The sequence below is a fragment of the Mesoplodon bidens genome (assembly GCF_964165515.1).
Source record: "Mesoplodon bidens genome assembly, chromosome: 12".
NCBI classification, from domain to species: domain Eukaryota; kingdom Metazoa; phylum Chordata; class Mammalia; order Artiodactyla; family Ziphiidae; genus Mesoplodon; species Mesoplodon bidens.
The window spans coordinates 44,235,186-44,256,992 of record NC_138168.1 but is presented as its reverse complement, the minus strand read 5'-3'; the positions used below and the strand labels follow the sequence as shown (position 1 = coordinate 44,256,992).

Sequence of the window (21,807 nt, the reverse complement as noted above, 5' to 3'; positions counted from 1 at the left end):
GGGAGGGTTGCCCTCTGCAAATCTCTGGAGTTCCACTTTGTGTAGTTCTCTCCTCCCTGGTCCTCTGCCCTGGGAACTCCATCTCCCTTCGTCTCCCTTAACTTTCAGCTCCATCTCAACTCAGGAAGTCCACTGAGCTCTGCCTGGTTGTTTCCTTCCTGCGTCATGGCTTAGAAATTCAAGGCAGTAATCTGGGTTGGTGGTTTTCTTTCCATCAGGGATCACTATCCTTTGCAAAGTCCAATGCATTGAAAACCACTGTTTAATGTGTTTTGTCTAGTTTTTCATTTGTTTCAGGGTATATCCAGTCTCTTATTTCATCTTGGCCAGAAGAAAAAGTTCAAGATAGGACTTTAGTCTTAATTTTTAATTATTTAAGTAATAAATACATATTTTTTTTTCTTGAACTATTACAGGTGAAGTCTGCTTTGACCATCCCTAGCCCCTTCCCCTTCCTTGCCCTCCTCCACTTTCCAGAGGTAATTACTAGAATTGGTTTGGTGTTAAAACTCTTCCCCTCAGCAACTTATATACACGTAACTAAATGTACCCTTAAAAAAATATATGCTGTGGATTTTTATTTTAACATTATCCTGCAACTTTTTTCCACTCATTAGCTATACCAAATTCTTAAATTCTCTGTTGGTATATGTAGTGTGAATATTGTAAGTACCTACCTATTGAAGCACAATTAGGTTGTTTGTAATTTGTAGTTTTTACTGTTTTCTAAAGAGTATCTTTGTACCTGTCACCTTGTTTATGTATGAATATTTCTCTAGAGTAAACATGGAGAAGTGGACAGCTACGTCACAGGGTTTCCACTTTAAAAATTTTAACACACTGAGATTGCCTTCCAGTCCCCACCAGCAGATATCAGAATGTTTTCTGTATCCTTACCACTTGATACTGGCAAAGTTAAATTTTAATAGTCCGGTAAGTAGAATGATTTATTTGGTTACTATAATTAATTTGTACTTCCTCTGTGAATTGCCTGTTTTTCTATCGTCTTAACATTTTTTAGATTTTTTAATCTTAAAATATGCTTGCTGGGTGCTAACCCATGGTCAGTGGACTTTCTTCAATCACTATTCTCAAGTCTTTGATTTTGGTGTCTGTTTCAGCAGGAGACAGAAGCCACATAATATGAACAGGAAGATTTGACAGAAAAGTATTAACTATAGGAGTAGATTGGAGTGATGGGGCATATTATCTGTAATATTTTAAGAAATAAAAATCTGCAAAGCAGTAAAGAGAACTCTAAAGAATACAGAAAATAGCAAATCTAGGGAATAGCCACTATCTATGTTCCTTGTGGCTGAATCCCAGAAATCAAGATACAGCCGTGGCTCTTGGGATGAAGCTTGTGACAGCTGTAAATCCCTTGGCAATGGTGCCAGGGAAGCTATCCATGAGGAGATACTACACCAGTGGCAGTCTGTGAAGTCATCCAACGGGGTGCAGGGTAAGGTGACACTGTACTGCTAAGCTATATGCACTGCTAGAGCTGGGCACTGTTAAGAGTCTACCCAGAACCAGGAAGAGGAATCCCTCCAGTACCTTCTACTGACAAAACATGCCACCTAGCAAAAAAGTATTCATATGGCCCAGCTCCATTTTCACCATAATGATGGAGCAGGCAACAAGGGGTAGATTCAAAGCTCTTGTTTCTAAATATATGAACTTCCACTATATATTCGATATTTCTTTTGCCCTTTGTCAGAACCTCGGTCAGCGTTCTTCACCTGGTGGAGTGACCCAAATATTCATTACTAAAGGTTCTGAATCCTCTAATTGTCCTACCTGTTTTGGTCACTGTCGTTTTTCATTAACCTTTTCTGTTTCTCAGGTACCCAGAGAATCCCGTGTTCCAGATACAGTCCTTGCCTCAATTATGTACCAGCAATACAACCTCCCTTTGGTAATCAGAATTGATCATTCCAGCCAGCGTAGTAAGACCTTTTGCTGCCTATTGGTTTAGCGGCAAAAGAATCCTGGCCAAGCGGCAGTCTCATCTTAGATCCGTAGGCCCATTGTTGTGTCCCTAGTTGAAGCATCCCTTGGAAACACCTCCAAACCAGCACAGTTCGAGGTTGCTGGGATGAGACGTATAATCGTGAGAGGAGCCACTGCCTTTGCCACCCCTTGATCTTGGACCCATATACTCCATCTCAAGCCAGATGCTACCTTTAAGACAGAATTCCATCCTTGCAGGGTGGTGTCTCCCAACTGTTACACACGAATACTCAGTGAGCTGTTCCACCTTTCAATTAGACCAGCCACTTCTGGGTGTTGGGGTATGTTAATTTCATGAGCTCACTGCAGCATTTCCTTTATTGTGAAATTGTTTCCTTGGTTAGAAGAAATGCTATAGGAAACGCCATGATGGTGGGTAAGGCATTCTGTGAGTACATGACATGGGTCAGATGGTAATGATGAAAGAAGCATTATGGACAGGAAGGCAATCCATGTCCAGAATCCATGTCTATTTTAGTGAAGTTGAATCTCTGCCCCATCTATGATAGAAGGGGTCCAAATCAAACTGCCACCAGGTGGATGACTATCACCCATGGGATTGGTGCCGTACTGTGGCCTTAGTATCGGTCTCAGCTCTTGACAGATTAGGCACTTGTCAGTAGTGCATGCCAGCCTTAGGAAGGGGACATCTATGTTGTTGAGCCCATTCAAAGCCTCTGGCCATGCTACCAATGCTATATTGTTCATGGGCACAGTGAGCGAGCACTGGGGTAGCTGGGGAATGAGGTTGACTGACACCCACGGAGTACATTATGTTTTGTCCACTGGATTAATAAGAGCCTCCTCTGCTGTGGATGACCTTTACTGGACATTGACATGGGACACAAATATCTTCACAGTGTGTGACCATTCCCAGGTCCATCCACATACCTCTTCCCAGACTTCCTTATCACCAGACTTTCAATCCTGTTTCCTCCTAGTCCTTGGATAACCGAACCATCAGCCCATGAATCAGTATCGATCTGTAGCTGTGGTCATTTCTCATTCAGACATAGTAGACAACCAAATATATTCTCAGACTTCTGCTCACAGGGAGGATTTTATTTCACCATTGTCCTTCAGGTCCACCCCTGGTGCCGCAGATGTCCACTTTTGGGTGGAACCAACAATATGCAGACCTATCTATAAAGCAGGCTTGATTTTGTTTTTATTTTCTTTTTTGGCCAGCTAGTTGTTAGAGCACCTCAGGTCAGAGGTATAGATTGAGAGAGAAGAGGCAATGGGAGTTGATATTGAGTCTGAGCCACGTGTTTAAGGTCACTGTTTTTATCTTGCAGACCAGCTCAAGCAAGCTAAGTCTATTGTATACCATTTCCATTGATGATAGATTGCTGCTGTGCATGCTCACGTTTATGGCTAAGTGGGTCCTACAACACCCAAATCATGATGGGAAGCTCAGGCTACATAATCACCTAATCTCCCTTGGTTAGACATTCAGTCTGTACCGAGGTGCAAAAGGAGAATAGTTACCTTCAGAAGAGGGCAAAGATTTGCTCCAAAATCCTAGGGGTCTGCCCTGTGATTCTCCTACTGGTGCTTGACAGAAGCTCCATGCTGTGTCCCTATATGCCTGGACACTTAGTATCATTGGCTCTGTTGGATCATATGACCTAAATGGCAGAGCAGCTTATACTTTACCTCAAATTCACAACAGGGCCTTCGTGAGTGATTTCCTACTCAAAATTGGTAGTCTTACGGGTGACTCTAGGTTGGTTGAAGTAGCACACTCAAATATATGTTTGCCTTTAAAATCCAAAAAGGCCTACTTAGCATCATACCTCTTTTTTCATGGTAACATACTGTGAGATGAAGCAATATGTCTTTAATCTTGGGGGTTCATCATGCTCTAAGCCCCAAGAAACTTTGTTGCAGTTAAGTTTTGTAGGATTTATCTTTCACCCTCTAGTTCTTACGAGTCTTACTAAGGCACCTAAGTACTTACTACTTCCTGCTCATCGTATCCAATCAGCATAATTTTGTCAATGTAGTGGATCAGTGTGATGTTTGTGGAATATCATGATGCTCTAGGTCTCTATGAACTATATCATGACAGAGCAGGAGAACTGATGAAGTCTTGAGGCAAGAATTTGAAGGTATACTGTGGCCCTTCCAGGTAAAAGCAAACTGCCTCTTGTGTTCCTTGCAATTTGATATGGAGCATTATAAAGGCATTATAACAGCATAACAAGTGCCAAGGGCATACTCATTTGCCCCAGTAAAGATACTGCATCTGGGATAGCAGCTGCAATTGGCATCACCACCTGGTTAAGCTGTGAACGTGATAGTCCCTAGTCATTTTCTAAGATCCATCTGTTTTTTGCACAGGCCAAAGTGGTGTGTTAAGTGGTGATGTTAAAGTATCACCACCCTCACTTTCAAGTCTTTGATGATGGCATTAATCTCTGCAATTTCCCCAGAGTTATTGCTTCTAGTTTCTTGATAGAAAGGGGAAGTTCCAGGGGCTTTTCATTACCCCTTCCTACAATAATGAGCCTTTAACTAATGGGCCAGAGAATAATATTGGAACCCTTTCAGTTGCTAATTATGTCTAGTCCAATTATATACATTCAGGAAGTAGGGAAGTAACCACACTGGACCAAGTGGGTCTACTGTAATTTGGACCGGAGCTAAGCTTCTATCACCTCACTGTAAGCCTTCATTTTGACTGGTGAGCCACAGTGGTGTTCTGGGCTCCCAGGAATTAGAATTAGTTGAGGTAGAATTAATTTAGAGATAGTGCCTAGTAAATGCCAAATGGTCTAGATTTTTTTTTTCCCTCTCATGAACAGTCACTCTAGCAAATAATTATAGATACCTAGGAAAATGGAGGAAGATTTATGGTATGTACCTTCAAGGGGATCTATCCTGTAGTTAAGGGGCCCTGGTCTGTGAATTGACTTAGGTCTGGAATCTGGATGAGAGGCTGTAACTCTTCATTGTGCCTATTCAAGTCAGGTTTTGGCTACCAGAGTTTTTCCTGTGTAGATCAAGCAATATTCTATCAATAGTTGGCTGCCCATAGGATTTCATTCATGTAGATGCATCAACCACCAAAGATCTCTGTGTGCCAAGGCATTTTGACTACTCATATGTCCCTGCTGCCCTTTCTGATAGATGTCCCACCTTGTCTTGGCAGTTGGCTTCTGCTACTCTGGAAATGCATCATCACCACTGAAATGAGAGAGCCCATTTCAACAGCAATGAGAAACAACAAGATTGTAAATTCAACTATCTTTGTAATTTAGCATTCTGCACAATTAAAACTTGTGCTTGACTTTTAGTAGTAGTATCCTCCTAACTACAAGAAATAAGAGATTTAAAAAGGCTACTATCGAAGCTCTCTGGTTCTCAGGGCCATGATTTGAGCTAGGAATTAAAGGACCTGAGCTTGTCATTTTCTTCCCTAAGTGCTGAAGTGCATTAAAAAAACTCCATCCCACACCACAGTCTTTATGGTCATCATTACTGCCATGAGAGTCAATGTAGGAGCACTTTAGGTTCCCAAGGTAGTGCTTCAGCAGGTACTTCATCACAGTCTACAAGAGGTGGTAGCTCGGTTAACTGTCATTCCACTGCATGCAAAGGATTACACGCAGCCTTCCATTTCCCCTTAGCAAGGAGCTTGGCATTGTGTTCAAGCCCAAGGATGTAACCAAACAAGTCCCCAAACCCCATCTTTGTGGGTCTGTCTCCTAGGACCACTCCGTTACTGGTATCAGTTCTATATTGGTCGTGGGCCATTTAGGTGACAGAAAACACATGGAAATCAAACGGGGAAAGTTTAATATAAAGAATTATTTAACAAGGGATTGAAGTAATGGGAGGATTGGCTGGTAAGCAATAAAGAGAGCTCTAAAGAATATAGGAGGGCTTCCCTGGTGACGCAATGGTTGAGAGTCCACCTGCCGATGCAGGGGACATGGGTTTGTGCCCCGGTCCGGGAAGATCCCACATGCCGCGGAGCGGCTAGGCCCGTGAGCCATGGCCGCTGAGCCTGCACGTCCGGAGCCTGTGCTCCGCAACGGGAGAGGCCACAACGTACTGCAAAAAAAAAAAAAAAAAAAAAAAAAAAAAATATATATATATATATATATATATATAGGAATATCAGATACAGGGAGCCACCACTACCCTCCTGGGCTGACATCCAGAGACCTCATGGGAGAGGGTGTGGCCAAGGCTGAATGGCAGAGAAGTTCACTGAGGCTGTGAAGCATCCAAAGGGGTGCTGGGGCAGGAGAAGCCCCTTCATAGGAGGTGCCATGCCAGTGGCACTCCACCAGGGAACTGCATGCACCACTGGAGTTGGGCATTGCAGAAGCTGCATGTGCTACAGGAACCTGGTGCTGCAGAAGCCATGCATACTGCAGGAGGCTGCCTAGAGGAGGACCCCAGAACCTGGAAGCGAAACCCTTCTTCCTTCTCCAGGGTCCCTCCAGCACCCTCTCCTGACAAAGCTTAACATCTTGCCAGGTGGCAAAGAAGAAATGTTTACAGGGTCCAGATTCATTATTTCATAGAAGACAGTGAAGGATGAATTAGGAGCTGAGAGGTCATAAATCGTTAAGTGGTATCATACCTGGTCATATCATGTTGAATTTTTAGTTTTGATGTCAAAGTCATCAGTCTTCCTTTTGTTTTTTATGTCCTATTTCAGAAATAAGTTTGTATGTCTGTGTGTGTGCATGTGTGTGTGCATGTAGATATTTAATCCATTTGGCACTCATTGTGTATAGTGTAAGGTGATGATTTAATTTAATTCAAATACACCCAACCTTTTCCTTAATTTGAAAAGCTACATATATCATATATAAAGTTATGTATGTAAATATGTTTCTCTGGTCTCTTCTGTTCCATTCATCTATTTATTTATTCCTTTACCGAAGATAAATTTTCCTGTCTGAACAAAAAGACTTGGATTAAGACTTTACAAAAGTCTGAAGAGTGTCTTGCCATTTATAGGAGGAATAAAAAGACTGTTAATAGAGAATGGTGTTCTTAAGTGAAACAAATAGAAATAAGTGCTTTGAAGTTTCTTTGGATTAATCTCTGTCCTGGTTTTTCACTTGTTAGTAAATACTGTCTGGTAGCAATGCCCTCTCTCCTGGCTCTCTCACCTAATCAGTAACTCTAGAACCCATATTAAGAGGCTGCTCGTTGACCAGAGGCAAGGCCTAGGTTGTAGAAATGCAAATCAACTCTTATGTTTTAAAATTTAGGGCCAAACCCTACTTCATCTGGGACAACATGTAGTCATCTCAGTCCTTCCATGCTATCTTCACAATACAGATAGTAAAATTTAGATAAAAGGCTTAATGGAATTTAGAATCATTTTTATTCATTCAAATGCTCATAGAAATAAAACTTGGAAAAAGGATATATGATTACCAGTCAGGTCTGAATGGGATTCTGGATGGAGCCATTTTAACTTGAAAACCTGAAAGTTGAACATTTTCTGCCACATTGGGTAGGAAGACAGACATGGTCAATTCTTTTTTTGTGTTTAATAGGTACCTGCAATATAAATATTAAGTAGATACTGGAGCCTTTAAATAAGATGATGAATAATTCTTGTTATAGCATCATTACAAGTCACTGTTATTAATGAGATCAAGGTCATTGGTTCAGTCTGGGTTAGGCCATTTAGTGTGCCTTCTTGTACATATTTTGCCTCTTGTTATAAAGGGAACTGGTCAGGAATGAATCCATCAATGGAAAGCCATTTCCAGCTAAGGAAGGAAAGATATCCCATATTTGGAGTAATCAATAAATTCTTTAATGTTTTATCATTTGTGTTAGTGCAGTGCTACTTTTTAAAAGAAAATCATTGGTGTTCTTATATCTCAGCCATGTATAAACTCCTCTCAATCTGTATTTATCTGACTTGTCTCATAGGCCTTATTTAAGAAGTCAGACCCTAGATAGATTTGAAGAGGCCCCAACTAATTCTGTGGCTTTCCTGGACCTCAGCCTTTTTGCTTGGGGTCTCTATACTGTACGCAAGCCAATGGGCCCACAAGACACTTCCTTTATTAGAGTTTATTTAGTAGGGTAATGTGGCCAACAATTAGTCTTAGACCATCACCCTTCTAAATCTCTAAAACCTAGTGGATGTCCACTAATGTAGTTAGCTGCTTAGCAGTTTTCGCAACCATAAGAGTTGTGATCAGCAACCTGCCCCACTGCAGGAACATTTGCTTTGGGGAGTGAAATGGGGATGGAGTGAATCTTAAAAGCCCTTGTGGTCCCATACAAATCAACAGAATGTTGCTTCCTTTTGGAAAGGGCTTTGCAGAAACAAATAGACATATAGTAGAACTTCACCTTTTGCTGAAAGATGACTGCACAGAGATTGGTGGGTCAAGCAAAAGGTGGGTATTGATAATGTGGCCCTACTTGGTCAAGAATCTCAATTGGGTATGTTCCTGACCTGCTTCTTCCCTCTCTGTGTGTCTCCCCTTAACTGTGTCTAGAAATACTACAACAAACTTTTGGTCCACTAACTAGACCATCAGTTTCAAAAGAGGCCTTGGGATGGCATATTTTCTCTGATGAATGATTATATTTTTTCCTCTTAATTTTTCTCAAGGTAAGAGGGGAGGAATTGTTAAATGTGTTGATTAGATATATAAACCTCTGGAGGGGATTCTGAAAAACAGTGGAGCAAAGAGTGTAATACTTATTAAAGTTGTACAGAGAAGGCAGTGGAAGAGGATGCAAATAGTGTTTTACATAAGCTAAGAGCTGAAATACTAAAAAAAAAAAATTCTTCAAATATGTGCTATACTTCAAACTAATCTGCATTCCAAGAATTTCTTTGGAGGGTAGATTTCTCACATGTTTTAAGATGACTTCTGAAATTCTTAATTTCTGCTCTGCCAAGGAACTCAGATAAAGGCGCTGATGCTGCTAGTTAATTATTGTAGATAATAAAAAAAAATTCAGAGACAGAACACGGCAAGGTGTTGGTACTGACTTTCATACCCATTTACTGAATTGTAATTGAGTGAGTGCTTTTGGACTTAATTGTTTCAACATCAGAATTTTATTACTGAGGAGTGATGTCATCAAGATGGCAGAGTAGGAAGCCCTAGACCCTCCTTCCCACATAAACACACTGATTCAGCAACAATTCATGGACAAATTCCCTTTGTGAGAAATCCAGAATTTTATTTTCTAAGACCCAACCACTGAGATAAGGTCCTGATACACAATTTTTAATATAAGTTTAAAGTGACCCTAAATCCATAATTTCATATTTATATTTTTCATTGTTTCATATACATAATCAAATTTATCATTACTTACAGTCTTTGGCCTTTGAATCCTTCTTGTTATTTTACTGCCCATGAGATGAGTCTTTAAAAGGTGTTGCTGGCTGTATCTGGATGATGTGGAAGCAGAACTTAGGGCGTAGTGAGCCTGGGATATAAGGCCTATAATGTGAAAAATGTTAAATTGTATCTCTGGTTACAACGTACAGGCCTAGATTTAATTCATAAAATTTTAGAGCTTAAAATGGGCCTCTGATCCAGCTTCATCAGTTCTGAGTGAAGATGTCAAAACCTGGATGGAGTCTTTTGTCTGAGGGTCCATAACCAAGTGAAAGAGAAAGAGATGATGGGTTACTTGGACCTGTGGGTAGAAGTGGACAGACTGAGATACTCACATTAATAGGACTTGGTAATTAATTAGATTTACAGGGTGAGGAAGAATAGCTCTCAGATTTCTGGCTCAACTGGCCAGATGTTAATTTTATTTTATGGTGGATTTTATGATGATGGCATATACATGCTCAACAAGTCATTGTTGGTTATAAGATCAGAAGGATAGATGTGTGGGAAATATGAGTGTGTAGAGAGGAAGCAGATAAAGATTAGCTCAAGGCCTCTGAGAAGACAGAAGCCCATGGGATGCTGTTCACAGCAATTGTCCCAAGGAAGAAAGGGGGCACCTTTTCCATTTTAACAGGAGGGAAGGAGAAGCAGCTGAGTATAGATGTAGGTAGGCTGGGGACAAGAAGTAGAGGGAGTTCCCATCTGATGGGGAGGAGGACAGTGTCTGAAAGTCTGAAGAGACCAGGAAGATTTAAAATAGTTGCTGCATTATAATAACTTTAAATAGAATATAATCTATAAACATATTGAATCACTATGTTGTACACCTGAATCTAAAATCAACTATACTTCAATTAAAAATAAATGAAATAAAATAAGATAAAACAGCTGCTGTGAAGAGGAGGAGAGAGTGAGCTGACCCTACCCTTGGCTCCAGGGGAGAACATGTGAGCTGGGCCTAAGCCTACCAGACATCTCAGTCTCTGGCTTCAGTGATTTGTTCAAAATTGGTCACATGACCTGAGTCAGCCTAGTCAGAGCTCGATTGTTTTTAACTGTCCCTTCCCCACACCCCACTCCTGCCATGTAAGCTTGAACAGAGGATGGAAGCTACAGGGGTGGCAGCCATCTTGCTTCCCAAGGGGCTCCACTTCCCGTCTGCTCTCAGCCTGCTCAGGGCCCAGAGATGCAGAGAGAAATCAGTCCTCAATAAATAGTTCAAACCTTGGTCGCACCCATATGGATCAATGGAACGGAATAGAGAGCCCAGAAATAAACCCACACATCTATGATCAATTAATCTTTGACAAAGGAGGCAAGAATATACAATGGAGAAAAGACAGTCTTTTCAGCAAGTGGTGGGAGAGCTGGGCGGCTACATGTAAATCAATGAAGTTATTAGAACACTCCCTCACACCATACACAAAAATAAACTCAAAATGGCTTAAAGACTTAAATATAAGACATGACACCATAAAACTCCTAGAAGAGAACATAGCCGAACATTCTCTGACATAAATTGTAGCAATGTTTTCTTAGGTCAGACTCCCAAGACAATAGAAATAAAAGCAAAAATAAACAAATGGGACCTAATCAAACTTTAACCTTTTGCACAGCAAAGGAAACCATAAACAAAACAAAAAGACAGGGCTTCCTTGGTGGCACGGTGGTTGAGAGTCCACCTGCCGATGCAGGGGACACGGGTTCGTGCCCCGGTCCGGGAGGATCCCACATGCTGCGGAGCGGCTGGGCCCGTGAGCCATGGCCGCTGAGCCTGGGCGTCCGGAGCCTGTGCTCCGCAATGGGAGAGGCCACAACAGTGAGAGGCCCGCGTACCGCAAAAATAAATAAATAAATAAATAAACAAAAAGACAACCTACGGACTGGGAGAAAATATTTGCAAACGATGCGATTGACAAGGGCTTAATTTCCAAAATGTACAAACAGCTCACACAACTCAATAACAAAAAACCAACCCAATCAAAAAATGGGCAGAAGGCTTAAATAGATATTTCTCCAAAGACGACGTACAGATGGCCAGCAGGCACATGAAAAGATACTCAACATGGCTAATTATTAGAAAAATGCAAATCAAAACTACGAGGTATCACCTCACACCAGTCAGAATGGCCACCATCAAAATGTCTACAAATAATAAATGCTGGAGAGCGTGTGGAGAAAAGGGAGCCCTCCTACACTGTTGGTGGGAATGTAAATTGGTACAGCCAGTATGGAAAACAGTATGGAAAATCCTTAAAAAGCTAAAAAATAGTTGCCATATGATCCAGCAATCCCACTCCTGGGCATATATCCAGAGAAAACTGTAATTTGAAAAGACACATGCACCCCAACGTTCATAGCAGCACTATTTACAGTAGAGAAGACGTGGAAGCAACCTAAATGTCCATCAACAGATGAATGGATAAAGAAGATGTGAGATACACACACACACACACACACACAATGAAATACTAAGCTATTAAAAAAAGGATGAAATATAGCCATTTGCAGCAACGTGGATGGACCTAGAGATTATCATACTAAGTGAAGTAAGTCAGACAGAGAAAGACAAATATGATATCACTTATATATGGAATCTAAAATATGATACAAATGAACTTCTTTACAAACCAGAAATAGACCCACAGATGTAGAAAACAAATTTCTGGTTGCCAAAGGGGAAAGGTGGGGGGGAGGGGTAAATTAGGAGTTTGAGATTAGTAGATACTAACTACTGTATATAAAATAGATAAACAACGAAGTCCTACTGCATAGCACAGGGAACTATATTCAATATCTTGTAACAAACTAAGGCAAAAGAATATGAAAAAGAATATATATATATACATATGTATATATATATATATCTGAATCAATTTGCTGTACACCAGAAACTAACACAACATTGTATATCAATAAAAATTCAAAAAATAAAAACAAACCTTAATCAAGCCAGCTTAAGCCAATCCATCTCTGAACATTTCAGTTTTGTGAGCCAATTGATTTCATTTTTTTCCTTAAGCATTTTGAGAGTAACTGAACTAGAACAAATTGTAATTTCTCAGGAGTTACAAGATCCTAAGGGGATCCATGTTAATGCTAAGTAAAGAGAACTTGCCCCTTAATTCTGCTTGTGCTGGGAAGCAGGGAGGCTGCTGTGATCACCTCTACAGAAAGGAGAGAGACCTGGGTCACCTCACGCTTCTGGCTAGACATCTGAGGAAGGAGTGGTAATGGCTGACTTTTACATTTTAGCACCAATAGTATAGGTAATATCTGGTTGTCCTCTTGCAGTGCTTGGTACTAAATTTAGACAGGTATGACCTCTGATGAATCTACACTCTGGAAAGGGAATGTTGCCTGCCATTCCAGTAAATGAAGAATGTTGCCTGCCATCAAGCCATCAGCTACTGAAGTTCTGCTCCCCTCAGTGTGCCCTGAGGGGAATTTAGGATGGAGAAAAACAGGAAACATTCTGTGCTCTGGAAGCTGGCCCTAGATGGCTAGGATGCATATCTAGGGAATAATTTCAATGAGCCCAGACTCTTGCATCTTCCCATATATAGAAAAGCACTAAAATCATTAACTTGTTATTTTTGTGATTAGCAGTAATCTTATGTTGTTCAACCACATGGTTTGTTTTTCAGCAAAACTCCTCTATATCCTGGATCCTTCTCTACCTCTTCAGAGCAGTTCCTCAAAGCTATCTGAGAGGCTGTCTCCTGGGCTACAGTCCTTAGTAAGCTCCCCAAATAAAACTTAATTTGCAGCTTTTAGGTTGTGCATTTTTCTTCAGTAGACAACATGTAGAAAGTCCTAAGCAAACCCCCTCCCGTCGCTGCAGAAGGGGACAGATGGGGGCTGAGACTTGGGAGTAACTTCTACCTCTGCTTCCTGAAAGACAGGCTTCTCTTTTACTCCTGCCGTGTCCCCAATCCTGGGAATTAGGGTTCTCCCCACCTGCCTCCTGCCCCACTCTGGTCCTTCTTCGTAAATGTGCAGGTCTTAGAGGACACAGATGGCAGTTTGAGAGGACATGTTAACTCGGAAAGGAATTTAAAAGATGCTTGGCTGGGCTGGAGGCAGAGGGGAAAGGGAGAAACAGAAAACCCCAGCGAGGGTGGAGAGGAGAGTGCAAGGACAGAGCCACTCAGGGTGGGTGGTCAAAATAGGGCCCTTGGGTGCTCTTGATATGCTTCCTCTCTGGACCTGGGCTGGGGTGGGGGACGCCAGCCCCACAGTCAGGGCCCAGGCAGCAGGCACTGGCAGGCAGGAGCACCCTGGGGCTTTACCAACAAGCCCAGCCTTGTTCTTAGAAAACCCAAACTATCTTGACCTTTGAAAATAATCTTTCTGCCTCTGACAGACTATGTTTTCTCACATCATTCACACTATAAGTAGCCAAAAGGAAACACATAAAGGAGGACACACATATATGAAAGTGTAATAACCAACATTTGCACAATGACCTAGTGCTACTACACTCTGTGGCAGACACACATTGTTTCACTGAGTCCTCAGAATACACCTTTGAGGTGGGTATTTTTCAGAGAGGTGAATAAACCTCTCCAAGGTCACACAGCTAGCAGTGACAGAGGAAGGATTTGAACTTTGGCTGTCTTACCCCGAAGTCCATACCCTCACCCACCAGCTATGCTATGGAACAGAAAGGAGGAGCTTGGCTGACCTTAACAATAGGCTGATCGTGGCTACTGATTGGGTAATATTTTTGATAGCTCTAGAAGAGAACTTGGAATTTATTTAGTCCTCATCTTACAGGGGAAGAAGTTAGTTTAGAGACATCCTGGGGTCTGGCCTCTGTTCCATTGCTATTTGCTGGCTGCATTGTCCAGAGTGCTGTTTTGATTGCCATTTCCATAATACTCCTCATGCCCCTAGGACCCAAGAATCATGATGTACTTTATGAGTAACATCTGAGAAATGTGGTTATTAATATCCTATCGGGGAGGAAGAAATTTTCCTCTACTCTTCTAGGTTCTTCTGGCTGGTCTAAGAATTGAATTGACATGAGATTGATTAACACGAGAACATCAGACAAAAGTTTAATAACATGTATACATGGGAGAGACTCAGGAAAACTGAGTTACTTGCCAACATTACCGAAGCTCTCAACTTAAATACCATCCTCAGCTAAAGACAGAAGAGGATGATGAGGATGGAGGAAAGTCAGCTATGGGAGGTTACCAAGAAAAGCACAATAAACAAGGGTAAGACTTACACAGATTTGTCTTTTCCACAGATAAATTTCTAAAGATTCGGTCATCCTCCTCTTCCTCGTACTGAAGAGGGAGATAGCCTTACAACTGTAAACATTTTTTACAAAAGGGCAACTTCTTTCCAATGTCTGCTTTTTCTCAGAAACAACCAGCTTAAAACAATATGCCAAAGAGACATATTAGGGTGACAAATTCTACTCCTCTATAGGACCAAGGTGTTAAGATGCTTCAAAATCTAGTGAACTACACAATGTTCTTTAGTTGACATATTTCAACTGGAACCAGTTTTTATGATTGAAACTTTTTAGTATAGCCTATCCGTACTCCAAGGTGAACTGAAGTAGAAAGTTCTGACTGCAATTGAGGATGAAGGTTTATTCATTCATTCAACAAACATGGAGCACCCACTCAATAACCACTGGTTTGTTATCGTTAGTCCCTGCGGCCCTCCTTCAATCCTGACCCTGGACCCTGAGAACTTAGAGAGAGAAAGGGTATCCTTACCGCCTGGTGAGCTCCTCTGGGCAGAGGATCTCTCAGTGTCACTAAGCTGACTTTGTAGCTCTTCCACCCACTGGAAAGCGTCCAGCTCCACGCTACGCTCGTGGGCAAGCCAGATTCTCATCTGAAGGGAAAAGTGCTTGGGAAGCAGAGATGATTCTTGGTGCACACTTTCGTCAGTTCACTGTGAGGGGTGGGTTAGGGGGGATTCCTAGGGAGAGTGTGGGTCCCAGGCTACCCCAGGAATACAAGTCTTCATGAAATCCTGGTCAGGCTGAACTCAGCCTTCTGAAAATCAGGAGCTCCAGGAAGGCCAAGAACTTAATCAGAGAGGGACAGAGGCAGCCCTTGGAACCCTTTATTACCTTATAATAGCCAGAAGTTTACTCACAAAAGTCATATCTTTTATGTTTATTTTATTAGAGGGGAAGTGGAGAGGGGGGAGGAACCAGTTCACCTTGTAGGCCAAGCCATGCATCTACCCCAAGAACCTGTGGGAGCCCCTGGATGGCTTCAAGCAAAGACGTGATCTCTCTCCCAGATCTCTATGCTGAGTTCAACTCATCATGTGCAGGGAATGCTCTGAGCACTGTCTCCAGGCCTGACACAGGGCCCACAACCGGAGGCTAACTTTGTGTTTGCTCTCCCCTTGCAACCCTTACCCAGAGTCCCCTAGCCAGAGAGTCGCTAGGTCCAAAGCATGCCTCATCTGCATAGATCACAGGCATTTTTTCTTTTTTAATTTATTTTTATCATCTCCTAATTGTTTTTAATTATAAAAAAAAAAGTAATAGTGTAATGGGTTGAATAGTGTCCCCCACAAAGTGTCCACCTGGAACCTCAAAATGTGACTTTATTTGGAAAATAGTCTTTGTACATGTGATTAAGTTAAGATGAAGTCATACTGGATTAAAGGGTGGGCCCTAAATCCAATGTTGATGACCTTACAAAAAGTGAAGCAAGTATAAACACAGGGAGGGAGGGACGGAGGGAGGGAGAGAGAGAGAGAGAGAGAGAGAGAGAGACAGGGAAGGCGGCCAGGACTGAAGAGCTGTAGCTGCACGCGGAGGGACGCGGGGGATGGCAGGCAGCCCCCAGCAGCTAGGAGAGCCATGGAACGGGTCCTGCCAGAGCCTGCTGTAGGGACCCACATCTTGATTTCAGACTCTGGCCTCCTGAACTGTGAGAGGATACATTTTTTATCCTTTTTTTTGTCATTTATTTTTGTAAAATTCTCCTTACTGACCTCCTTGAGCACTTGAAACACTTGGCCAATCATTTAATTTAAACTTCTGATTTCTGTTTCCTAATATCTCTGGTGAATTAACTGACTTATTCATTCAATGAATATGTGTGAAGCACCTACCCCAGAAGGTGCTCAGTTTTTTTTGTTTTTTCCCTCTGTGTTGAATTTAATTCTATGGTCTCCTTTGTTGGGACTTGCATTAGTCCGCACGTACACTATATTATTTCCTCCCTTTTTTTTTTTTGCTGTGGGGTATTTTTTTTTTTTTGCGGTACACGGGCCTCTCACTGTTGTGGCCTCTCCCGTTGCGGAGCGCAGGTTCCGGACGCGCAGGCTCAGTGGCCATGGCTCACGGGCCCAGCCGCTCCGTGGCATGTGGGATCTTCCTGGACCGGGGCACGAACCCGTGTCCCCTGCATCGGCAGACGGACTCCCAACCACTGCGCCACCAGGGAAGCCCCGACTGTGGGGTATATTTAAGAAGAACATATTGGGTCTGGAAACCATTTTGCCTTTCCTTTTTTATTTCTGCAGTTCCAGAAACACCATGAATAAAATTCCCTTATAATAGCTTCCATAATACTTGCTGCTTTTCCAGATTACTCGTCGGGATTTTCCAAAAGATCCCTCCTGGTTCAAAGATTAGAGCCAGGTAGAAATATGTTTTTCAAGTGGCTTACAAAGATGCCAAGATTCTGGGCCTCGTGGCAGTCAAGCCATCATCTTTTGTCACAAGCAGCCTGAACAATCACCCAGGTATAGATATTTCCATTTCCCCGCTGTTCCTGGGAGTGACAAAGGTGAGGAACACCGCTGTGGAGGCATGAGAGGCATGGAAAAGACGGGAAGAATCAAAGAGCTGTGGCTGGTACACCCTGATTTACTACCTCTCACTGGAGTTACCTATCGGAGTTCTCTCTGAATTTTCTTCTGCTGGAGCTGGCCCAGTTTAGAAGCCCTCTTGGCCTCTTCAGTAAGGAGCTGCAGGTGCTGTTCTTTTTGCTCCACATCCTCCAAAAGCTTCTCCATGCTAGAGGTTTTCATTAAATCCAGCTGCTGCCGGTGGAGAGCTTCCTGGGTCACTCTGTGTTCTAATTCTTTCAGCAATTGCGCCTATGGCAGGAAAAGGCCAAAGGAAACAAGAAAGGCACAGAGTCTTTCTTCTCAGCAGAGGGCAGGGGATGAGAGGTTGGCCAACACAAATGTCCCCTCCATTAGTGCCCAGGGGCAGAACTGTGTGAGGTATTCCTGGGCTCAGGGTACCACAGCCCAGCTGCTCTATCCTGTCCTGTGCCAGCCAGTAGCAAGACCAAATAGTCATATCTACCACAAACTACATTTGCCCTGTCACTCGGCCTTTATCGCGCAATAGCAACGGAAGGGCTGAACCTGGAGAGACAGGGTGATGCAATACGTACAGTGAGTGGGGAAGGGAGGTGCTAATCTTGTCTCTGTTTCGACTTCCAAAATAGCCCTGAGGAAGCCAGGTTCCAGATGGTTGGAAAAGGAAAAGAGTAGTAATAATTGGTTCTGTTCTGAAATTTTTCTAATCAACAGTCACTAGAAGGTCGATCCTTAATTATAATATTAATAATGATGATTAATATTTGTAGGGTGACTTTATATAATTATACATCATAACTCACTGGCACACAATAATGGAAGAATTAGGGTCCAATAGGAACAAATTATATTTTACGTTTTAAAATATGCCCAGCTTTCCCAGGCTGTTATTTGAACTCAGCTGTTCTCTCTCTAAACCTAGGGTCTCTGTTTCATTCATGTTCAGAGGGTTGGCACAGTTATTAAGAGCTTAGACTTAAAAAGCCTTTATTTTGGTGCCAGTCCCTATAGAGCAGCAGTAACTTCTGAAATCAAGACTTAGTTTGGGTCATCAGGAAAGGAACCAAGACTCTCTGCTTGGGGCATAACGCTGATGGCTGGGCCACACTCATGGAAAACATGCTTGGAGCGTGAAAGGAATGTATTAGAGGCAGAGACCCAGACCCCAAGATGCCCTCTGGGTAAAAAAGATCCTCAGAGAAACGCACAGAACAATCTTAGTTATGAGCTATATTTCACCATCTTAGCCAAATATGAACAAGAACAAAAGCCTTTTGGCCACTGCCCCCGTTTTCTGGGCTGGAAAGAAGGCAGAAGGGAAGCCGGGGTCCGGGCCATCTCTCACCAGTAGCGCCGTCTGCTTGGCTTCACACTGTGTTCCTCGGGTGACTGCTACAGGCAACTCGGTGCCACGTCTGGTCGCCAGAGCGTGTTCAAAGAGAGGGAGGAAGAGGGGTTCTGAGCTCAGACACCTGGCTCTCCTGCTGCTTGCACATCCTCACGTTGTCTGCCTGAGCCCTGGCCAGGGCCTGCCTTAGAGCCAATAGCTGCTGACAAAATAAAAGCACTTCTTGTTCTGCCATTAGTTTGATGTTCAAACACTCTTTTTTACTTTGCATAGCTTCCTGTGGACATCCCAAACACAGTAAGGTGGGATATAAGTTTCCTTTCTGTATTTTAAGCTTCCCAAGCAGTCTCTAAACCACTTCGTCATCCATCGTTCTTTAAAATTTCTGGTAGAACACAGCTCCTGCTGGCCACGGCTTCCTTGATTTCAGTTAAGAACAGGGTGACAGATCAGAGTAAATAAAGACTTTCAGAAACAGTAAGTAAAAGTTTCCAAACCACTATTGATATGTGCTCTGGTTTCAATTTTCCTTAAAGCAGATTTTCCACTTATTGTTACTTCATTTTCCACAGATCATCATGCTTGAAACTCAAGGATTTGCAGTGTTTTGACAAAGCTTGCCCGCTCCATCTTTTCTCTTCCCTTGTGCTAAACTCTCTGATCTGTTCTCTCATTTGCTTCTTTGCCATTTGCTTCTGGCTCTTTCCTATTTCTCCCCAGGCTCTGCTATTGCCCGTTCCCAGGAAAACTTGCTACCTGACACCAGCACAGCAGCTGCAGCCAAGGAGGCCAGTGCCACCCCCTCCCCCTGCTGGGCCGGGCCTCCCTCCCTCAGCTCTCTCACCTTCTCAGCCCTGCTCAGCTGGCCCCGGAAGTGCTCCTGCTGCACCGCCAGCCTCCAGTGGCCCAGGCTCCTCATTTTGCACACCAGGGCGGCCAGGCTGCAGTTGTCCTGCTCCAAGGCCAGCAGCTGCTTCTGCTTAGAAGGCTCACTTTCAGAAAAGGCTGCCCCCAGCACTTTTCTCAGGAAGGACACGAATCCTGACATCAGAAACATGCCTTCCAGAAGATGAGACAATTGTGCAGTGAGACCCAGTGCCCTTTTTAAATGCCTGACACAAGGATTTCTCAGGGAAACAGGACAGGAATGCAAACAGAGTGAGCAGGGGTGTCAGACGCTAGGATGAAATGCTGATACCCCACTCAAAATGAGATCACATACTATGGCTGGATTTTCTTTCATTTCTTCGTCAGGTCTGGCGGACCCCATTTCTTCTTTAGGCCTTTCTTTCGTATTGTCAGTCCCTTCTGTTCTTACTTCACCGATGAGCTCACACACTTTCTGGATCAAATTAAGCTGATTCTCATCCAGCTTCTCCTGCAAATTGCAGGCTCAAGTTCAGGAAGGTCAGCTGAGGAAGAGTCACTTTGCCCCCTAAAACCCAACTTTCAGAAATGATATCACATTAAAACAACATCCACCCAGACAATTACTCCATCGGGTATTGTCTGGAAGCCTCACTAGCGGCCCCTTTAGTGTTGTCTTCAACCCGCAGGGCTTCATCACCCTCACATCTCAGAGCCTGTGGGTGTCAGAGGCCAAGACAAGTTGAGCAGGTAGAAGAATGGGAGGTCACAGGCGGAAAACCAAACCGCCCCCCAGCCCTCCACCCACATACACAAAGGGTTACTTGGGAATTTGAACCTAGGGATTTTTGCTATCAGTTTGACCCAGCAGAACCTGACTAGGCAAGACATTGTCCATGAGCCACTAACAAGGAACTCCATTAAGAATAGATTAAATTAGAGGAAGGAATCAAGCTGGCCGCCTTCCTCTTTAGGCTCCAACAGAAATCTCATTGTGAAACAGCCCGTTCTGAATGGCTATGGCTAACAGCTTATGGTGAAATATCTTGCTCATCGGTAAGTACAACTTGGAGACCTAGCATCTTTGGGTGAGGGGTGACTGTGGGATATCCTTTCACCTCTGAACCACTTCCCGAGAGAGGAAACAGGAGGTTAGTGCCGGGGAGCCACAGCAGGAAACCTGGCTACTGGCCACACAGCAAAAGCTTCACCATCTTCTTGGGGCCCTGGGGTAAAACAGCGATTCCCTACCTTCAGGGGCTTGTGGAACTAACTGAGACTGAGAGAAGTGGAGAATTTCCTTTTTGTCTAGGAATCTGGCAGAAGCTAAAAAGAACCTAAGAAATTTTTCAACAATTTCACACCCGAAAGATGGCTTAGTAAATTCTATAATTCACTGTCTGCTCACCTCTCTCCTGCAGCACCAGGCCCAATGCATGTTGGTTTGGACACCTTAATATTTGTAAGCATTTGTGTTTTGTGGACACTTCACAGTAAGGAGAAAGGTCCAATCCTCTCTGGAATAACCAGACCAAGCTAGAGCATCAGTGGAAACTCCTCTCAATGGACCAACTCCAGGGACCACCCTGGAATCCTCTGGGGGAAGGGAGTAAGGGAAGGACCCAAATGGGGCTGGCTCTGGGGAACATCTAATAGCAGAGAAGGGGGCAGGTTTGGGGGAAGCCATGGACTTGGGAGTGGTAGGTCTGTACTGAAATTCTCACTTGTAGGGCAGGGGGACCAGGCTCCACAATAGCCCATTTTAGGCATGGGTCTCCATCTTACAGCTGCTCAGACATCATAAGACAGTGACAGGCTTCCACAGTGCTGTGGGCACACGGGAACCCCCTCACTCCTCTTCTGGGTGGACCCTTACTGACAGGTCAGCAGCTCCCTGACACCAGATGTGAGAGAAAGGCTGGTGGGCATTTTGAAGGTTGTAAAATCTCTGAAAGCTGATTCAGATTCTGAATCTGCCCAGTGAGCTTCCAGGAGGCGGCTGTTGCTACCTACACTGGGGTTTGGCCTGGCCCAGGGCACTGTGCTCTCCTGTTTTGGATGGTCATTCAATAGACAAAACAGTGACATAAACTGTTGGGGTTTTGGAGAAGAAACTCCCCCTTCCCTCAACAGCAATCAGATGGCAACATGGCAGTAGAGTGAGGAAAACTGCAAATATCTAAGTTATTTAAAATTCAGTGTCTCTTTTGGGAAAATAATGACCACTCATTGCTGACTCACTCTCTGCAATGAAAGCCTGGAGCTGGAGAATTCTTGGGTCCAACAATCTCTTGTTGTCACAAAGCCCACTCTGTTATTGATCTCTCCGTACAGCTGCCGCGGGGGTCAGGTACACCCGGGTCCCCACAGGACTGCCCAGACATCTGACCCAGG

The 21,807-nt window shown here is 43.4% G+C and overlaps 1 protein-coding gene across 1 annotated transcript in view; it reads right to left on the bottom strand.

The window, feature by feature from the left end:
- Positions 1–6,161: 6,161 nt before the first annotated feature.
- Positions 6,162–21,807, bottom strand: part of LOC308625885 (uncharacterized protein) — a gene marked incomplete at its 3' end in the record, with an annotated part of 150,517 nt that continues 134,871 nt past the window's right edge. The window contains 7 exon segments of the mRNA XM_081250488.1: positions 6,162–6,412; positions 9,339–9,470; positions 15,113–15,233; positions 17,262–17,468; positions 18,656–18,745; positions 19,391–19,522; positions 19,769–19,924. Of these exon segments, the coding sequence (XP_081106614.1) occupies positions 6,162–6,412; positions 9,339–9,470; positions 15,113–15,233; positions 17,262–17,468; positions 18,656–18,745; positions 19,391–19,522; positions 19,769–19,924 (1,089 nt within the window).